Source organism: Galeopterus variegatus, unplaced genomic scaffold, assembly GCF_000696425.1.
Source record: "Galeopterus variegatus unplaced genomic scaffold, G_variegatus-3.0.2 Scaffold248, whole genome shotgun sequence".
Classification (NCBI taxonomy): Eukaryota; Metazoa; Chordata; class Mammalia; order Dermoptera; family Cynocephalidae; genus Galeopterus; species Galeopterus variegatus.
In genome coordinates, this window is record NW_007726359.1 from 190,525 (window position 1) to 207,776 (window position 17,252).

General features: G+C 41.1%; 1 protein-coding gene across 1 annotated transcript in view; it reads right to left on the reverse strand.

Annotated features, from left to right (window-relative positions):
- Positions 1-340: 340 nt before the first annotated feature.
- TIAM1 (T-cell lymphoma invasion and metastasis 1) overlaps positions 341-17,252 on the reverse strand; it is a 127,706-nt gene continuing 110,794 nt past the window's right edge. Inside the window, exons 20-25 of the mRNA XM_008566503.1 lie at positions 15,588-15,696; positions 11,520-11,578; positions 10,783-10,885; positions 8,041-8,128; positions 5,817-5,989; positions 341-2,751 (exon numbers count right to left, since the gene is read on the reverse strand). Of these exons, the coding sequence (XP_008564725.1) occupies positions 2,282-2,751; positions 5,817-5,989; positions 8,041-8,128; positions 10,783-10,885; positions 11,520-11,578; positions 15,588-15,696 (1,002 nt within the window). The 3' untranslated portion in view covers positions 341-2,281. The remainder of the gene's footprint in view (positions 2,752-5,816; positions 5,990-8,040; positions 8,129-10,782; positions 10,886-11,519; positions 11,579-15,587; positions 15,697-17,252) is intronic.

Here is a 17,252-nt window from a genome sequence, read left to right on the forward strand (position 1 = left end):
GCCAGTCTGAGCTCTGCACTTCACCCCGATACTTCCTAGGCACCCCTCAACTTGTTCCCACCATGACAGGGGAGGAGACTAACATAGTGCCCCGTTTGGGCAACAGATAGTATTTGTGGTATTTCCTTTTCTCCAAATCTTTACAGTTGCTCAGCATCTTGGTCTAATGATTTTGGGTTTTCTTTTTGGTTAAAACTTCAAGCTCCATCAAGACAGTTTTCCCTTGATGATCGTGATAGTTATTTTTTAAGAAGACATTCCCAGGAATTTTCTCCCACGGACTCTCTTCCGCCAACAGTGTGTACTCATCCTCCCATCCACAAAGGCATAGAATCACCCAGACAATTTTCATTATTTTTATTGGTTGACAGGCATTTACAACGTTCCATTCATAGACCTAAAAACATAAAAATAGACCTTCTTTCAGCATATAAAAGAAATATATAAGAACTTTTGACATAGACACGTCATGACCTTATGTACAAGAGACAATGGCACCCTCTCCAAGCACCAGACTTTCCAGTATTTTCAGATAGATGCGTTGCACTGGGACTAGGAAATGCGACTACTCAAAGCCTCTGCTTCAGATTTCCATCCGGACACAATCAAACTGGAGATGATATGGAACAATGCAGTGATACAAAGGGTATAGAAACCATTCTAAAGCTTTTTAAGAAAACCGGAAGATATAGCAAAAATTTAATAGAATAAAACTTTCAAAAGATCAAGCTCAAAGCCCTGGAAACCCGAAATGGGAGGGACATAGGGGAGAAAGCAGGTCAAGCAAGCAGGAGCACAAGAGCATGATGTTCTGAACTCTATTGTCTGGAAATATAAAGTCATAACTGATTTTTATAAAATATAATTCCTAAAGCTACTATAAAATTCAGGTCTTTAAAGTACCTACTGATGTGTCAAACACCAAATAGATATTTTCCACAAAAAGAAAGTTTTCATATTATTTAAATTCTTCTTAGGAAGTGGACATTGCGAAATGGGGGAAGGAAAAAAAGCTATAAACCTTTTAAAAAAAATTGAAAGTGCTATAACTTGTTTTTGTTCTTATTTGGATATCTGTTTAGAATGCTAGGTTTTCAGCATGTTTACCCTGTTTTGTTGGCATGAAGAAAGTATTAAACACAGATGTTTTTCTAGAGGTTGGTTTGTTAAGAGGTTTGGTTATGGACTGTCAGGGAAGGGGTAGGTAACCTATGAATGAAGATGCAATTTTGATGAGAAAACCAATGACAACCAAGGCAACCCCATGAGAAAGAGGCTCCTCTCCCCTGCCATGTGCAATAGAAACACACACTGCCCACTCAGGTGTCATGTTTAATTCAACCAAATTCCCATCATAAATACAGATTCAAACACTAAAGAAAAAAAAAATCTTGGGAAAAAAGTTAATCCTTAGCATGAGCTTCTTGGTGGCCTTTCGTATATAAATATAAAATCACCATGCCTCATTCTCTCTGTAAAACATTATATCCTCGTTTTTTAGACTCAGTTACACTAACACTGTAAAATTCTCATCTATTTGTGCCCTGCATCTCAGGTAAAATACAAAAAATAGCTTTTTCTTTTTTTCTCAAGTGATAAATTTGGATCTCTTTTCAAAGAGTTTGGCATCTTTATAATTCTATGCAAAACTAGAGCTTCCGAACAGTGACATAGAGTAAGACCAGCCATAGACCAAAACAGAAGAAAAAAAAAAAGGCTCATCAAAACATAAATCGCCACCCTCTCCTCACACATTCTTAAAATACACAGATATTCTCAGACATTGAAAGGGACAGGAGTAAGAACACTGCAAGCTGTACAGATGTTTTGTTTCTTTTTGTGTTTGAAAGTGGTTTCCCCTCCTAGGAGATTGATTTCAGATAGAGCAAGCTCGTGTGTGTGTGTGTGTGTGTGTGTGTGTGTGTGTGTGTGTGTGTCCCCTAAAATTAATCTGTTGTACATACTGAAACTGCTGGGGGTGATTTGCTTTCCAGTGCTATAGAATTTTTTTTCTTTTAATTCTTCAGGCCCTGATTGAGAATAAATAAAAGCCCTTAGTTAATATACAGAAGATAGGACTCAAGCTTACTTGGGATTCTGAACAATTCTTTCTGCTGTTGTTGCTAAAAATGACAAAGTTGGGTGGCTACATGGCTTCAGAACCAAGTCAGCTGCCAAAACCGTGTGTGCAAGAGTGCGGCCGAAGGGAACATTCTCGTCGACGGTACGGGAGGGCGGGGACAAGTATCTACACACATTCTCCAAGCGGAAAGCGACGCAGTCAGATCTCAGTGTTCAGTTTCCTGGAGGGGGCAAAGTCTTCGCGCCTAACCCAAATGACCTCCTCGCTGGCACTCTCCAGGCCTGCGCTGATGCCCGACAGGGCGGCTTGCTTCTTGAGCTGTGCCATGCGCGACGCGTGACTGTCCAGGGTTTTCCGGCCTCTCTCCTGCTGGCTGATGCAGGCGGCCTGAAGCCGCTCCTGCAGGTCTCTGTCCACTGCGGCGCCCCTCACGGACTCACAGAACTCATCGTCATCACTGAGGATGTCTGTCTCCTTGATGTCGTCTTGCTCCTCATACTGAGCAAGATCAAACTGTTCCTCTACCCACCGGTCAGTGTCCCCACCACCGGGGGGCTGCTGGGACTCTTTCTCTGGGCTGCTTGCGGAGACGGCATCAGAATCAATGGTAAACCTGTTTCGAGCCAGGCGCCGCCTCCTCCTCCCAAGAGACTTGCTTGGGGCGGACACTGCACACACACACAAAAATATAAAAATAAAACCCCCACATGCTTTATGTGAGATGAAAATCCAGACAGCAAAGAAAAGAAAAAGCTAAATGGTATGCATTTAGTGCCTTGATGTCATTTGGGGCTTCGAGTCTACATTTCACCAGTCCATCTAGGAGTGTTTACACCTTGCCCAGATGCCTGGACTCAGAGGATGTTAAAGCAACTCACTGAAGGGCAGGGGACATGGGTCAGGTTGTAGGTTATGGGAAAAGAGGACTCAACTCCCTCTGAAATAATCTACTCCTCCAACCTGTGCACCTAAGAGACAGGTCACATAGACCGCTGCTGCTATCAAGTAGACCACTGACCTTGAGATTAGTCAGTGAGTTAGGGTCCTCAAGACTTGACCACATCCCATGGCACAGTGCTATGAAGATCCCCCCGGGTGATTTAGCTGGAATACGTCTCTAGTAAGGGTGGGGGTGCTTCTAGGGTTTTGCTGTCTTTGTAGAAACCGTCAGGATGTATCAAGGAGGCAGGAACACTGGTCTAAGCTATGATGCTGTCTGGGAACTCGAATGTATCATTTCTTGAGGCTCTGCAGTTAGATTAAAGGTACCATATCCCAGTTAGAGTCCCCTCTTTTCTTTCTACAGAAAAGAGTGGCACTAAAGATATGGAATCTCCAGTTACTTCCCTGTCCCCTTGCTGTCAAAGTCCCATTTGAAATGTGAGGCTAAGAACTGTGAGCCTCATTCCCTCCTATGTTCCGTGTATCACTCATTCTTACACAAAACAATTAAAATATTAGTGCCTGAGTGGAATAAGAAATAAATGTGACACCGAAGCAGTTGATCAACAAAGTACTATAAAAAGTGACTAAAGTTAAGAAAAACAGATCTTTGTATTCATTCTTTCACTCTAAATAGCCAGAATTATTAAAAACAAGCAGACAAGAGATGTCACCCCATAAAGCAAACCAACAAGCAATCCCACCATGCACACACACACAAGAGACAGCTCACATATAAAAGCCACTGCTTCTCCTTGGATCTCAGTAAGTGGTTGCTGCATTAGCCACAGAAAGGTGAAATGCAGCATGGGCTTCCCAATGGAGGGGGAGAGCCTACACACCAACTGAGAGTCACTTTCCTGAAACCTAAGCACTAAAAACCATTAAAATACTTCAGTGCTGCTAGAACTAAGATGCCCGTTCTCAGTTACTGCCAAACGTAGCCTTGACTTCCAACACAGCAGGCACAAGCGTCAGAAAGCTCAACAATGACTTGACCAGCTTCCACTCCAGTCATCCTCTGCCTCAGACCCCTGTGCACCCACCCCCATTCCTGAGTGTTCTGCCACCTTAAAATGAAACAAATGGATACCACTCTTGTTCAAGGAGGGGGATAAATACTATTTTCAGGCAAAACAGGGGGAAAAAATAACCTACTTTACTCCACTGGGAAGAAGCAAAAATTCCTGTTCAATTTTGTCTCAACGCCATCATAGTGAAGATCACTCACTACATCAGAACTAATCTAATTCAAAGCTACTAGAAATGCTTGTTAATGATCTGCATGCTGAAGTATTTAGGGGTAAAGGGTGCTAGTGTCTGCATCTTTGAAATGGGTCAAACATAAGATGAGTTGATGACTGACAGATGGATATGTGATAATGAAAACAGAAAACAGATGGCAGGTATAGGGTTTGTTTTCTTTCCAAAGGGATCTCAGAGGAAACAGTTACTATAGACTAAATGTGCTTAGTTTCAAAGTAAATGCAGCTCTGAATTTAGGTTCACTGATTAACAACTGAAACCTGGACAATGATAGGCAGGTTCCCTGAGGTTGGGACACAGATTCCTAATCCTTATTAAACATTCCCTGGCATACAAGAGGAGCAGGTGGGACAATTCCAAGATAAAATTCTGTACAGTGAGCTATACAGGATCGATGAGCTCAGACATTGTGGATATGAAAGTATGTAAGGCTCTTTGGATACCTTGGAGAAACCAGCAGAGTGCTGGCTGTTCACCGCACTATGTTTTCAATAAACACATATTGATTGATTGGAGAACAGATTTAAAATAACCAACCTCCTAAAATCAATTAAACTTAAGTTGAACTTATTAGAGAATGTAATATCCCATGTCAAGCTAGGTAGGTTATGTCTATGAAAACCTTCAACCATTCACAGTACTATCCGTGCATTTTCAATACGATTGAGAACAGGCAGAAAGATAATCAGGACAGAGGTCAGAATTCTTTTTGGCAAATGCGAAGGGAGCCTCTTTTATTGGAATCCTCCCTGCAAAATTCTGGGCTGCCTCTTAATAAAAGAGTGATAAAAATGTTAATATCTTGATGTCATTAAGTACCTAAGTGTTAGGAAAATGTCTTTCTTCCTTGATATATTTTACTGCCATTTACAGGTAGTATTGATTTTCCTTCCTCACTGCTCCAAAGTGATTAAATAAGTCCTACAAGAAAATTTACTCTGGGACCATTTAAACTCTAGATTCCTCTTTTCCAATAGCAGCTCAAGGCTTCCCCCGATTAACATGGAGACTATAAATAAAGGTGAGGGTAAAAATCTGTTGTGTCATCTGGTCTATCAAACCTGACATCCTTACTGAGAACAGGCTGGGATTACGAAGCCACTATGTTCTCAGAACAGTGAACGGTGACCTTGCTGAGACATGACACACTGCTTTTTGCTAGATTAAGCTGGCTGTCATGCAAAGCAGCGACCCTCATTCCATAAGCAGGCTAAGAAAGCCACTCCAGAAAGAGGATACGATGGCTTCCTGGCTTGGCGAATGAGAGAGGAGCTTACCAGCCAAAGGAGGAGGCAGCAGAGGGAGGCTTGAGGGAGGGCCAGATAAGCCAACAAAGGGTGGACCCCGGGGAGCCACCAGGAAGGAGGCCAGGGCAAGGAACCTCACACCAGGGAAGAACTGTACTCCTACGTTAGCCCCCACAAGGCCACAGCTAACCCCCTCTGGAGGAGGAGGTCAAGCTCACGCAAGTTCTACAGCGGAGTGGGGGTGACGGGGATCTTGAACGTCTGAATCCCCACAGTACCTGCCCTGCTCATGGCTGGCCTGGCCCCTTTCAGGGCACATAATCTTTTTCCTCCAAAAGGGACATACTGCTGGGATGAAGGAAGGCTTTCGGTTTTGAGCAGCTGTCTTCTGTGCTTATCACGCAGGATCGAATGCACAGCCTTCAGGAAATCCTTCCGGCTCTCTGGGGAGCTATGAAGACAAGATTTAGATGGGTTAGGGAAACAGCATTTAAACACATAGACAACTTTTTTTTTTTTTTTTTTTTTTTTGTCTTTTTCGTGACCGGTAAGGGGATCGCAACCCTTGGTGCGGTGTCGCCCGCACCGCGCTCAGCCAGTGAGCGCACCAGCCATTCCTATATAGGATCCAAACCCATGGGCGGGAGCGTCGCTGCACTCCCAGTGCCACACTCTCCCGAGTGCGCCACGGGGTCGGCCCACATAGACAACTTCTAATGTTATCAGGTGCGGCCAAACAAATATCCCTGAGGGCCATAGGTTAAAGACTGAGGCTGTGATTCCAATTTCTATGGTGAGCCACATTTGCATAGCTGGGGAAAAACATCACATACTCCCTTTATGCTCTGTGATTCATCTCCTATGGCCTGTGAATGACCAGATCGATAGACAGAAGGATTTTGCACCCAGAAGCTGCCAAATTCTGCTCTTGGCACTTATAGCAGAGCCTGCCTTTCACTCTAAAACGTTTTTGAGGAAAAATGAACCACAATATTCTTGCAGCTCTGCAGAGCACCCAAACACTGATGGTCCTTCGTTTCCTCTAAAGTTGGGCTCCCTCCTATTAAATATCAACTCTTCCCATGAGACATTTCAGCACATAAGTACTAAGGCTATATTGTTAAGAACTGTAAAATCTTCCCAAGCCCTAATACTCATGGTAAAAAAAGTGCTTCCTAGGTAAGAGTTATTTTTCTTGTTAAGTTCTCAATATTTTTAACCAGGTAAGTTTCACCTGGAATTTCTTATAAACCACAAATATGGCATCTCTACAGGCAGGTTCACTGAATCCCATGGACTTGACCAATATATCACAAAGAGAATAGTCTAAACAGATGGTAATGATGGTGCCCAAACCACATGTAAATTATCTTAAACTTTTCACTTCTAATCCTGACAGCTTCCTGGGGATCTGCCCTTTGTTGACCCCTGTTACCCAATAGAGAGGTGGTGTAGCAACTCAAAACATGGGATTTGAAGTTAAACCCACCTGAGTTTGAACCTAGTGTTCATTTTCTGTAAGGCTTTAGACAAAGTACCCTCTATGAACCTTGGTTCCCCATTTGTAAAATGGAAAAACAGCAGTATCTTGGTCCGACTAAATGAATTAATGAATGTAAGGTGCTTAGCATAGTTCATGCTTGGCAAATGCGCCTTCTTACTATCCTAGCAATGGCATTATAAAATATCACTGATAATCATAATGATATTGATTCCCTTGTTTTTTTGTGGGCAACCCATAGCATACTTCTATTCACTGTGTTTCAAGTTAATTACTGAGTGCCTATGTTTAAATTCAAGCATGATTAAATATGGTTTATATTTAAAGCCAAATAGATAAGAATGCTGTCTGTTGGGACCATCCATCTTGATATTTTTAGGGGAAAAAAGGAGAGAGAACTGGCTACATATGGAAGACCTCAAATTCTCGTGGAAGAGGTAGAGGAGAAGAGGGAGAAGAAGGTGACTAGAGAGAGGGAGAAGAAGGAAAAAAACAAGAAGAAATAAGTAGAAGCCCGCATTGTAGGTTCAGCTTCCACTCATGACCAATGGGCAATCAACACAAGTCAACCTCCCTATGGTGAAGTTTCTTGAAATGATCAGGAATCCTGTTCATACCTTTACACACTATTTCCTCCTCCCAGCTGATTTGCTATCTGCTGCATCTCAAAGATGCTCAATGCACCCAAATGCCAAAACACAATATTATAAGACAACCATGTCATTCTAATCAATGGAATGCAAATATGGGAAGAAAGCCCTGTTTTGAATGTTGAGTATATGTGAACATTCCTATTTGTTTACAGAAAGATATTAAATTAACAGGTTACTCTCTGTATTCTAATAAAATCAGAACTACTGATTTAATAAGTGTTACTTTCTCGAATGTACAAGAGAAAGACCACAGAGTCTAGGGATGCAAAGGCTGGTTTGCAAACCACAGAGGAGGCTGGAGAACAGTCACTGGGCTGTCTGGCCTCGGCTTCGCGGGGGCAGCCTCACCTGCAGCACAGGTGGAAGACTCTCTCCGGCCGCCCTTCAGATTCCGATTTTACATGGACAATTTCACACACAGCATTCGCTTCTGCATCTAGATATATTGAAACAAGAATGAATTATGGTACTTTTCAAATGGATTTACTTACATTTTTGCAAAAGCATTTTCCATGCTTTGGTGTAAGTTTAAATAGAACAGAGCAGCACAAGACCAAAGATATTTCACTCCTATCCCACAACCTAAAGAGACAAAGTGACTGAAAGCTTAATGGATGTCAAGAAAAGAACACTTGTAAAATGTCCAGTTGCTAAAATCTCCTTCTAGGTGATCTAAAAGGGCAATCTGTCAATCACATTGATTGAAGAACTCACCCTTCCAGCTGCACAGCCCACTGGGCTAAACTATTTCAATTAAGTGATTATTTTGGAAACAGTTGGACTAAACGGACCCCAAGATCCCAATGCACATTTCACCAGGGTAGAAATATAAGGATGCAGGCCATTGCTGGCTGTCAGGGGAGCCTCCCCGCTGAGCGACCAGGCCTACTGCCCCAGTAAACAGGCCAGGAGACTTAATGGGGCTCCTCTTCTCCTGCCTTCCTGCCATGCCCACTCCAAGTGGAGCAAAAATAGTATGCCAAGAAGATGAAAACAGCAATATTTTAGGATAATTTCTAAGCTTTGCAATGCCTACAGAACCACATTATTTTAAGCCATGAATGAAGTGTTTGTGAAAGAAACAATTCACTGCAGACATGAAAGCTGCATACTGTGAGGTCTCCTTCTTATCCTGTGGTTTAGAACCCTGGTCACGAACCCTCACTGTGGCCACATTATTTAACCCCAACCAGAATCCACTTGCAGAAAGTTTTAAAGACTTTCCTGAGCTAAGATAAAAATCGAGAAATTCCATGTTCTGATTCTCAAATCCACTTGAACGTATTTCATAATGAGAGACATTTTGACTAGTCATTATAACTTAAAATAAGCTTTCAACAGTTTTAAACTTGATATGAATGAAAAATAGAGGGTGAGAATGGAATGTCATATCACAAAGATGGCTTTGTTTTCAAACTTTAAAGTCTTTGTGTGTTTAGTCCTCAATTAGGGCAAAATTCCTGGCTAAGAAGCCAGCAGTTTGCTCTAGAAATAAGCTTTCTCATTTATAAACCTGGCACAAGGAAACATATCCAAACCTCAAAAAGTTATTGCAGCTGTTATAGACCCACAATTTACAAGTTACTGAAAACTCGTTTGTAAATTGATTTTGCAAATCAAATCATACATGAAAAGGCATCAGGGTAAATCACTCTACTGGAAGCCTAGAGAGAAAACTTAAGGCAAATAATCACCCCAAATATCTTTGTCCTACATAGATTTTTGTGTCTTCCTTCCTACTGCAAGGCGTAACACAACTGTGAAGAAAGATTTATGTTGTTTAATTTGGGGGAATAATTGGAAGTTTACCATACATTGCAAGAGGCTTCTCCTCAAGATATCAGACGAGGGTGAGTTGGATTTATGAAGATCAGCTCCAGTTTTATTACTCATGGAGGTGACAAGTGGAAAGAAGGGGAGGCTAACACAAATCGAACAGCAAGAACTTAATGCTCACATTAGATGCCAGAAGCATGAAACAGAAATACACACCCATTGTGTACCTGCAGAGGTCCACTTCTAGGGCCTCTTTTTACTACCTGAAAGCTACATCTGCTGTCCAAGTGGGATAGGGAACAGGTGTGTCCACAGCGTTTCCACTTGACTACCCAAAGATGCTCCCTTTAGGGTGTGCCTAGGAGAGTCACTACTGATTCCTCCTCTCTAGAAGTTGGCCACAAATTAAGCCCAGGATGGGGTCTCTAAGTCACAGAAATATTGTTTCTTAGTCAATACCCTGCTGAAGTTTACTTCTCTTCTCATGTGCTTAAAGCATCAAGTGTTCTCATGGCTACACCCAGCAACTCAGCCTTCACTACTATTTGGATCACAGAAAATGAACTGACTTTTCAAAAGTCTTTACACTGATATTGAAGATAAAGATTTGTAATACTTCAGGGGAAAAAAAGGTGCATTCAGTGGCTTTTTGGTACTTTTGGTGGTCTTTTTGGGTCTCCTGGTCAAAAGGCAAGTAAGTAATTTATATGGGCTTTGTCTTCTCATGGTCTCAAGGACTCCTTCCAGAAGTATAAGGGTTCTTCAAAAGTTCATAGAAAAGTTAGTTTTCTTTTAATTCCATTTTTTCCATGAACTTTTTGAAGTACCCTCATACAAAGCTCATTGTTACTTGTATGCTAGTCGCTGTAATATTATTATATTATATTTTACATATATATATATACATATATACGTATATATACATATACAAATACACACGTATACATACATATACTTATATACGTATATATATACACTTATATATATATACGTATATATACACTTATATATAAATACGTATATATATATATATAAAACAGAATGACTAGAATTCCTTGGAGCAATTTTGAAGGCATTACACACCCATTCACTCAGTTCGTTCATTCACTCAGTTCACGCATTCAGTTCATTCATTCATTCTTTCATTCAATATTTAGCAAATGGCTGGGTAAATAAGAGGCAATGGAGAGACTGAGGGAAAAGAGAGTTATGCATAGAAGAAAAAAGATGGTAGTGTGGTTAGACCAAGAGTGTGGATTCAAATAATCCACACACACATCAGAAATATGTGCCCAGCACACGTTGAGAGTTTACCTGCACTTGCCAAAGCTCGAACCTGTAGAGCTTCGGTAGGGATCATGTGTCGAAATCGGAAGGGGTCCCAGTCCTCATAAATGGAAAGCCTGTGAGATCCTACCTGCAGAGAGGAGAAATCAGCTGCGTAAGAACAATCTAACCTACCCTGAACCAGGACCCCACATTTTCTAAACCAGTGACAGACTCTCACGCAGCAACTCTGCTTCACCCATGTGCTCTTTCGTTCATCCAGCAGAAAGAAAGAGGCCGCCTGCTAAATACACTGAGGGTGTGCAAATAAATAAGGTATATTTATTAAATATTTATATTTATATTTAAACTAAATAAAATATACTAAAGTATTTATATCACATTAAAATATTTATATTATATATTAAGTATTTATTAAATGAGAGTGTGCAAACAAGGAAGTTTGCTAACCAAATACAGGTTAAGAGACACAAAGGAAAGGAGAGAAAAAGGATCCCAAAACAAGAATGGGGGCAAGACTGAAAGGTGGAAATAGTGTTAGGAAGGTTCTGGACCAGGGTAGACCCAATAGCTATTCACTTCCATGCTCTAAACAAGAGCCTGCCTGAAAGAAGGCAGGATGGGCGATTTCCTCAAGAGACTTCAATAACACACAAAGAAATCATAAAAAGCTCATGCCAATAAAAGGGCAGAATGATGCAGCTATAACTGAGAAGCAGATAGAGAGATACTTTCAAACTATGGAGTGAAATAAGAAATCTTACAAGCTTCTTCTTCTGTTTGGAACCATCTTTATACACAAGGACCACAGCAGTTTTGAAGACTTGAAAAAAATAAAAATAAAGGCAATTATGGCATGAAATGCATAGGGTTTTCCCCTTACCTTTGATAACGTGTGGTGATAAACACTTCGGTTATAAAGAAGACAGTGAGATCCCAGCTAACTAACTGGCTCCCACCCACCCTATGGTTGATTTGCCACATCTGTGAAAATCAAATGCCTATTGAGACAAGATTTTCCAGGTTCAAAATAAACAGAAAACCTACATAAATGGAAATAACCTCTCCCCCTCTTCAAGACTTTTGGGTAAAATATAATATTTAGCTATTATATCATCTCAAGGTTAAAAACTTCAGCTGACACATATTCAATAAAAATGTATTAATTCAGTAGCTGGAGGAATAATACAAATGTCTTTAATAATAATACAATTGTTGAAATGATTTACATTTATGCAAGTTAAGCTAATATTACATACACAGGAACACACAGTGTTCATAATTCAGGAAACAGAATTCACCTTTTTGACCTAAAGAAACAAAAATTCATTTATGAAGTAGAATGCAATCCCACTTATTCTAACAGACTAAGTCAGAGTAAGCTCTTTAGGAGCAGTGAATGTTATTCTTATATGCTTTCTGGGAGTGGGGAGATACAATGGAGTTATGCATAATCTTCCAGACAATTCTTTATGCAATGTCAAGCATGTATATTAACATGCAGTCATTCTAACTCCTCCTAGAGACAGAAGTGGAGTTGGCGCCCAGAAGGAATGGTAGGGTGACTCCAGCCTGGCCTTGGTTCTGTGTGTCAGGGTCTCTGCTGTGGTCTAAATGTTTGTGTTTTCCCAAAATTCCCACGTTAAAACTAAACCCCAATGTGATGGTTTTAGGAGATGGGGCCTTTGGCAGGGACCTCATGAATGGTGTTAGCACTCTTATAAATGAGGCCCAGAAGAGATCCCTCACTCCTTCCGCTGCATGAAGATGCAGCTAGAAGGTGCACCTATAATAATGTGGGATCTTAGACTCCCCAGTCTCCACACTGTGAGAAGTAGATTTCTAAAGTTCACGGACTACGCAGTTGACGGTATTTTGTTAGAGCAGCCTTCACATACTAAGACAATTCTCCATATCCATTCATCCCTGAAGAACAGCCCAGTCCCATGGCAGCCGGATGAGGCACAGCCTGGTATATCCGACAACAGAATTACAAAGGGAATGAATATTCAGAGAATTCTCAGGGATGGGCCACCAGGCTCCCAGGCCCTCTGGAGACCAACCCAATCTGGTTTATTTTCTATCCTACTTCGGACAGGTCAGTCTTCCCTTCGTGTAGGGTCATCCTAATCTCCACTGCAGAAAGTAAGCCTTAAGATGTAAAGATCCCAATTCCAGACACTGGATCTAGATTAGATTGTCCCTAGCCCTTCATACCTCCCAGCATCTGACCCCTCAAGATTCCCAGAGGACAGACTGGAAGGTTCCCTCCCAGAGATTCGTACTGACCAGGGAGGCCACAGCAGCTCTGCACAGCGGCTGAGCACCAGCAGCTTGAGGATATCCTTCATTCGCACCGTGAAGCCTTCAGAAGTCACAGTGGCCAAGACAGCTAAAGGTCCCTTTAAAGTAAGAGAGTTCTACCCCAGGAGAGAGGCCTGAGTGATCCTAGTCTCGGAAGACCCACCACATCACTAGCACTACAGCTCAATGACATGATTGCCATGGGTCTAAGAAGGCAAACATGCCTACCTCAGTTCCCCTCGACCTTAACTATCTTGGATTGCAGCAGTAGAGCCAGACAGTGAGCCTCAGCCTGGCACTGAGACCTGAGCAATAAACACCTCAACCTCCCCCTCAAACTTTCCCTATCCTTTGGGCTATTTTCACCTAAATGACTCCATGGTGTTGCCTAATCCCTTTAGACACAGCCTTGATCTCCAAAAGTCCTGGCTATCCTTGCCAGCCTAAAGCACCCTCTCCATTCCCCAAAAGTTGAATATCTAATACCCTTCAAGGCAGAAACCTAGGTCGTCATCGTTGTTTTTTTAAGACGATGATCATCAACATTCAGCGCACATTAGCCATCCTGTGAGTAAAACCACAAGGTGCTGGGTTGGCAGCAAGTCAACTTCAGTTTCAGAAGAAAGCTTGCACTATTTCCTGAGATTAGAGGTTTAAACCAAAACAAAAAGACAACCATGTTTTAACCCCAAAGTTGCTCGATCTGTGGTAATTAACCTACTTCCCTCACAGTGACTCTTCCCTATTTCAAAAGGCATTTCTGAGGCTGTTATTTCTGCTTTGCCACTTGAAATCACAGAGACTGTCAAACCTGCCACTTTTAATGACTGGGAATCCATATATAAGCTCATTATAATGATCACTGTCAGCCTTTGTTCATGATCCCAATTGTAATCCTTCCCTTCTCTTTACCATTACTCTGGAGAGGATTCTGAGTAATCATAAGCTTGCCTGTGTCACTTATTAATGATAAGCTTCTTTAGTTTTATCTTGTTAACTATGGCCCCTACTAAGTTTGCTGTCACTGTGGTACAGTGGGGTATGCAACATGTACCCACAGCAGGGACAGGTGTCATGGGCTCACCTTCCTGGGAGTTGGCTACCCCACACTGCCCTCTCATAAACAACCATGAAGTCCGCTATCTGAGCCACCAAGAAGCATCAGAGAGATCCCAGACATCCCCAAGGAGAAAGTACAATATAAGAAACACAAGTGGTGATGCTGAAAAGAGACCAAATACTACTTCCCCCAAAACACCCACCCCCATCAAAAACTACCAACTTGTTCAAATGCCCCAATACCCCTTTGTAAGCCCTATTCAGTCACGTTTTCTCTGCACACTGATGTGCTCCTTTGCTAGTTTTAATGAAATGGCATCAACAGCTACAGTGGCTCCATAGAAATTTTAGGAATATCACTAGGTTCTCAATGAAAGCTAAGTACTCTAAGTAGGAAGTTCAGTAAGTCTAGGCATTAAACACTCTAATTTAATATCACTAGGATGTTCCATTTGGGAATACTTTGTTCACACCATAGAGGAAAAGAGTTCAATTTAAAGGAACAGTAAACAGACCTCACTCCCCCCAAGCCCAGAAAAATAACGTAAGGTAAGAGAATAGTAAATGCTACATTTCCTTTATATTGTGTTCCTACCCATGAATCTTCTAGGGGGAGACTAGGAAAAAATACAACATAAAACAAAAGCATGGACCGTTGATCATTTTATAAGCACTTACACTGCAACAACAAGCCGTATTTCCTGAATTACACACAATTTCCAGTATGCTAACCCATAACTTTTCTCTCTTTCTCAAAAACCCTATTACAATACAATCAAATGTGATCTCCAACTGGAGCAACTGCATCCATCCATCCATTTTTAATCCATAAAAAATTAATCATTCACAAGTATATCTAATTTTGCTAGTACAAAGAGTCTTCAAAAAGTTCATGGAAAGATGTGTATTATCTTGTAATTATATTTATTCACGAACTCTTTGAAGTACCCTCACATTTAGCAGCAACGTGATTGAGATGTACCTCCCAACTGATCAAGGCACCCCAGAGTTGCCACAGTTCATCAGAGAACCATCCTCCTAAATCCCAGCATTACAAACAGGAAGACCATCAGGGAGAGAAGAGGATTTGAGGTCTCAAAAACAGACTTTTTTGCCTTGATTTTTCACTTGATTTTTCCTTGGTTTATTATTAACCCATTATTTTGAAAAAACACTCAGAGCAGCAGCAAGAAAAAAAAATTCTTTTCCTGCCTGCACGTTTATACCTGAGATAGAAGTGGGCACAGCTACTTCGGGCCACCCATGCCGCTGAGTGGCAACGTAGTACACATTTAAGTGGCAGGTTTAATTTAGTATTTGTGAGAGGTTGATGGCCATACCAGAAAGACCACGTCACACAACTATAATTAACTTTATCTTAGTTAACTATGTCTTAGAAAAGAAAAGCTCTTGTTTTAAACAATAAGCCAGCCATTTCCCCCTCCTCAAAATCCTCTCCTGATACATACCAAAGGCTGCCAATTCTGGCTCCTTTTTCCACTTGCCCAGCGACGCTGGCGGGTTCAGCCAGATCACTGTTGTATGCAAAAGCAGGTCGCCCATGCTCAGATCTGCAACCTGAAAATCAGGCAGCTGATGTCAATTTTACTTCATGAACATATTGTTCCTAAAAACATTTGATTAAGTCTGTGAGATAACACATAAGTTAAACAGGTGGCTTTATAGATTCCACAATGTATTCACATATCAAAAAATCATGTTGTATACAACAAATATATAATTTTTACTTGAAAACTTAAGAGAAATTTTTTAAAAAGAAATAACACAGAAAATGACAGATTACATTTTTAAAATACTTCTAATTTGTCAGTGCTCTGTAAACACAACCTCTTTGAAACAACAGGATTAAGATATAATATCTAGCTAACTTTTCTACTGCCAAATAATAGTATCATTATGTTCTAGCCACATTTGAGCTAGAAATAGTACAATGAGATTTTAATGAAAAAAAAATCATTTAATTCATATGAAATTTTCTAATTGAAAAATAAATCCTATATATTCCCAAAGAAACACACAAGATGCAGGGGGGAAAAAAATGCTCATCTTTTTTTTTTCTTTATCCCATGTTTGTCTACCAGAATTTCAAGAATAAGATGGCAAAAAGGTGTAAATTGGGGCTCTCAAAATCACACAGTAAATCTGTTAAAAGTGATCTACGAAATTGGAGATGTTCAAATAGAGATAGTTTCCCAAAGAGATACTAATGACCATCGATGACAAAGATCCACCCCAAAAACTGCAAACACTCCCACTGGTGAGTTTGGTCTTCTGGAAAACAGTAAAATCAAATTATCTCTTCTTCTAATTCATTTTAAAGAAGATTTTATCCCACTTTAGAGGGGAAAGAAAGAAGCCAAATAAGGGGTTTGAAGATCCCTCTACAGGCTTGGGTAGTGTGAAACCCTGGAGTCCTCAGACATCAGGTCTAGCTATATGTCCCCAGTGGCCAAATCCTAAACCGTCTCAGACAAGTTCTGGTTGTAGAGCCATCCAGACATGATGACCCAGAGTCCAATGGTAGTCCAGTGTCTACACCTCACCACAGTCACGTCTACTTTCCAAACTGGAGTCACATGCAGCTATGGGTTGAATACGTCCTCCAAAGATTCATGTATTAGTAACTTAATCCCCACTATGACAGTGTTAAGAGGGTGGGAAATCCTATTACAGTATTTGGAAGATAGGGCCTTTAAGAGGTAAGATTAGATTGTGAGGACCATGCCCTTGTGAATGGACTTATCCATTCATGGAGTAATGGACATGGTTCTGATGACTTTATAAGGAGAGCAAGTGAGCAGGTTAGTCTCTCTTGTTCAACCCATTCACCATGTGACACCCTGTGTTGCTGTCACCACCAAGAACAAGACCCTCATCAGACATGCTCTCTGGACTTTGGACTTCCCAGCCTCCAAAACTGTAAGAAATAAATTTCATTTCTTTATACATTACCCAATTTCAGATACTCTGCTATAAGCAACAGAAACATACTGATATACGGATCCACTTCCAAACCCATCAAAATCCCAACCTCCTATGCACTGCAGGGGGGATATTCTTATCAGCCTAATCACAGGAGAAGAGCTGGGTCTCTTGACCTGCTTTCTACTCAA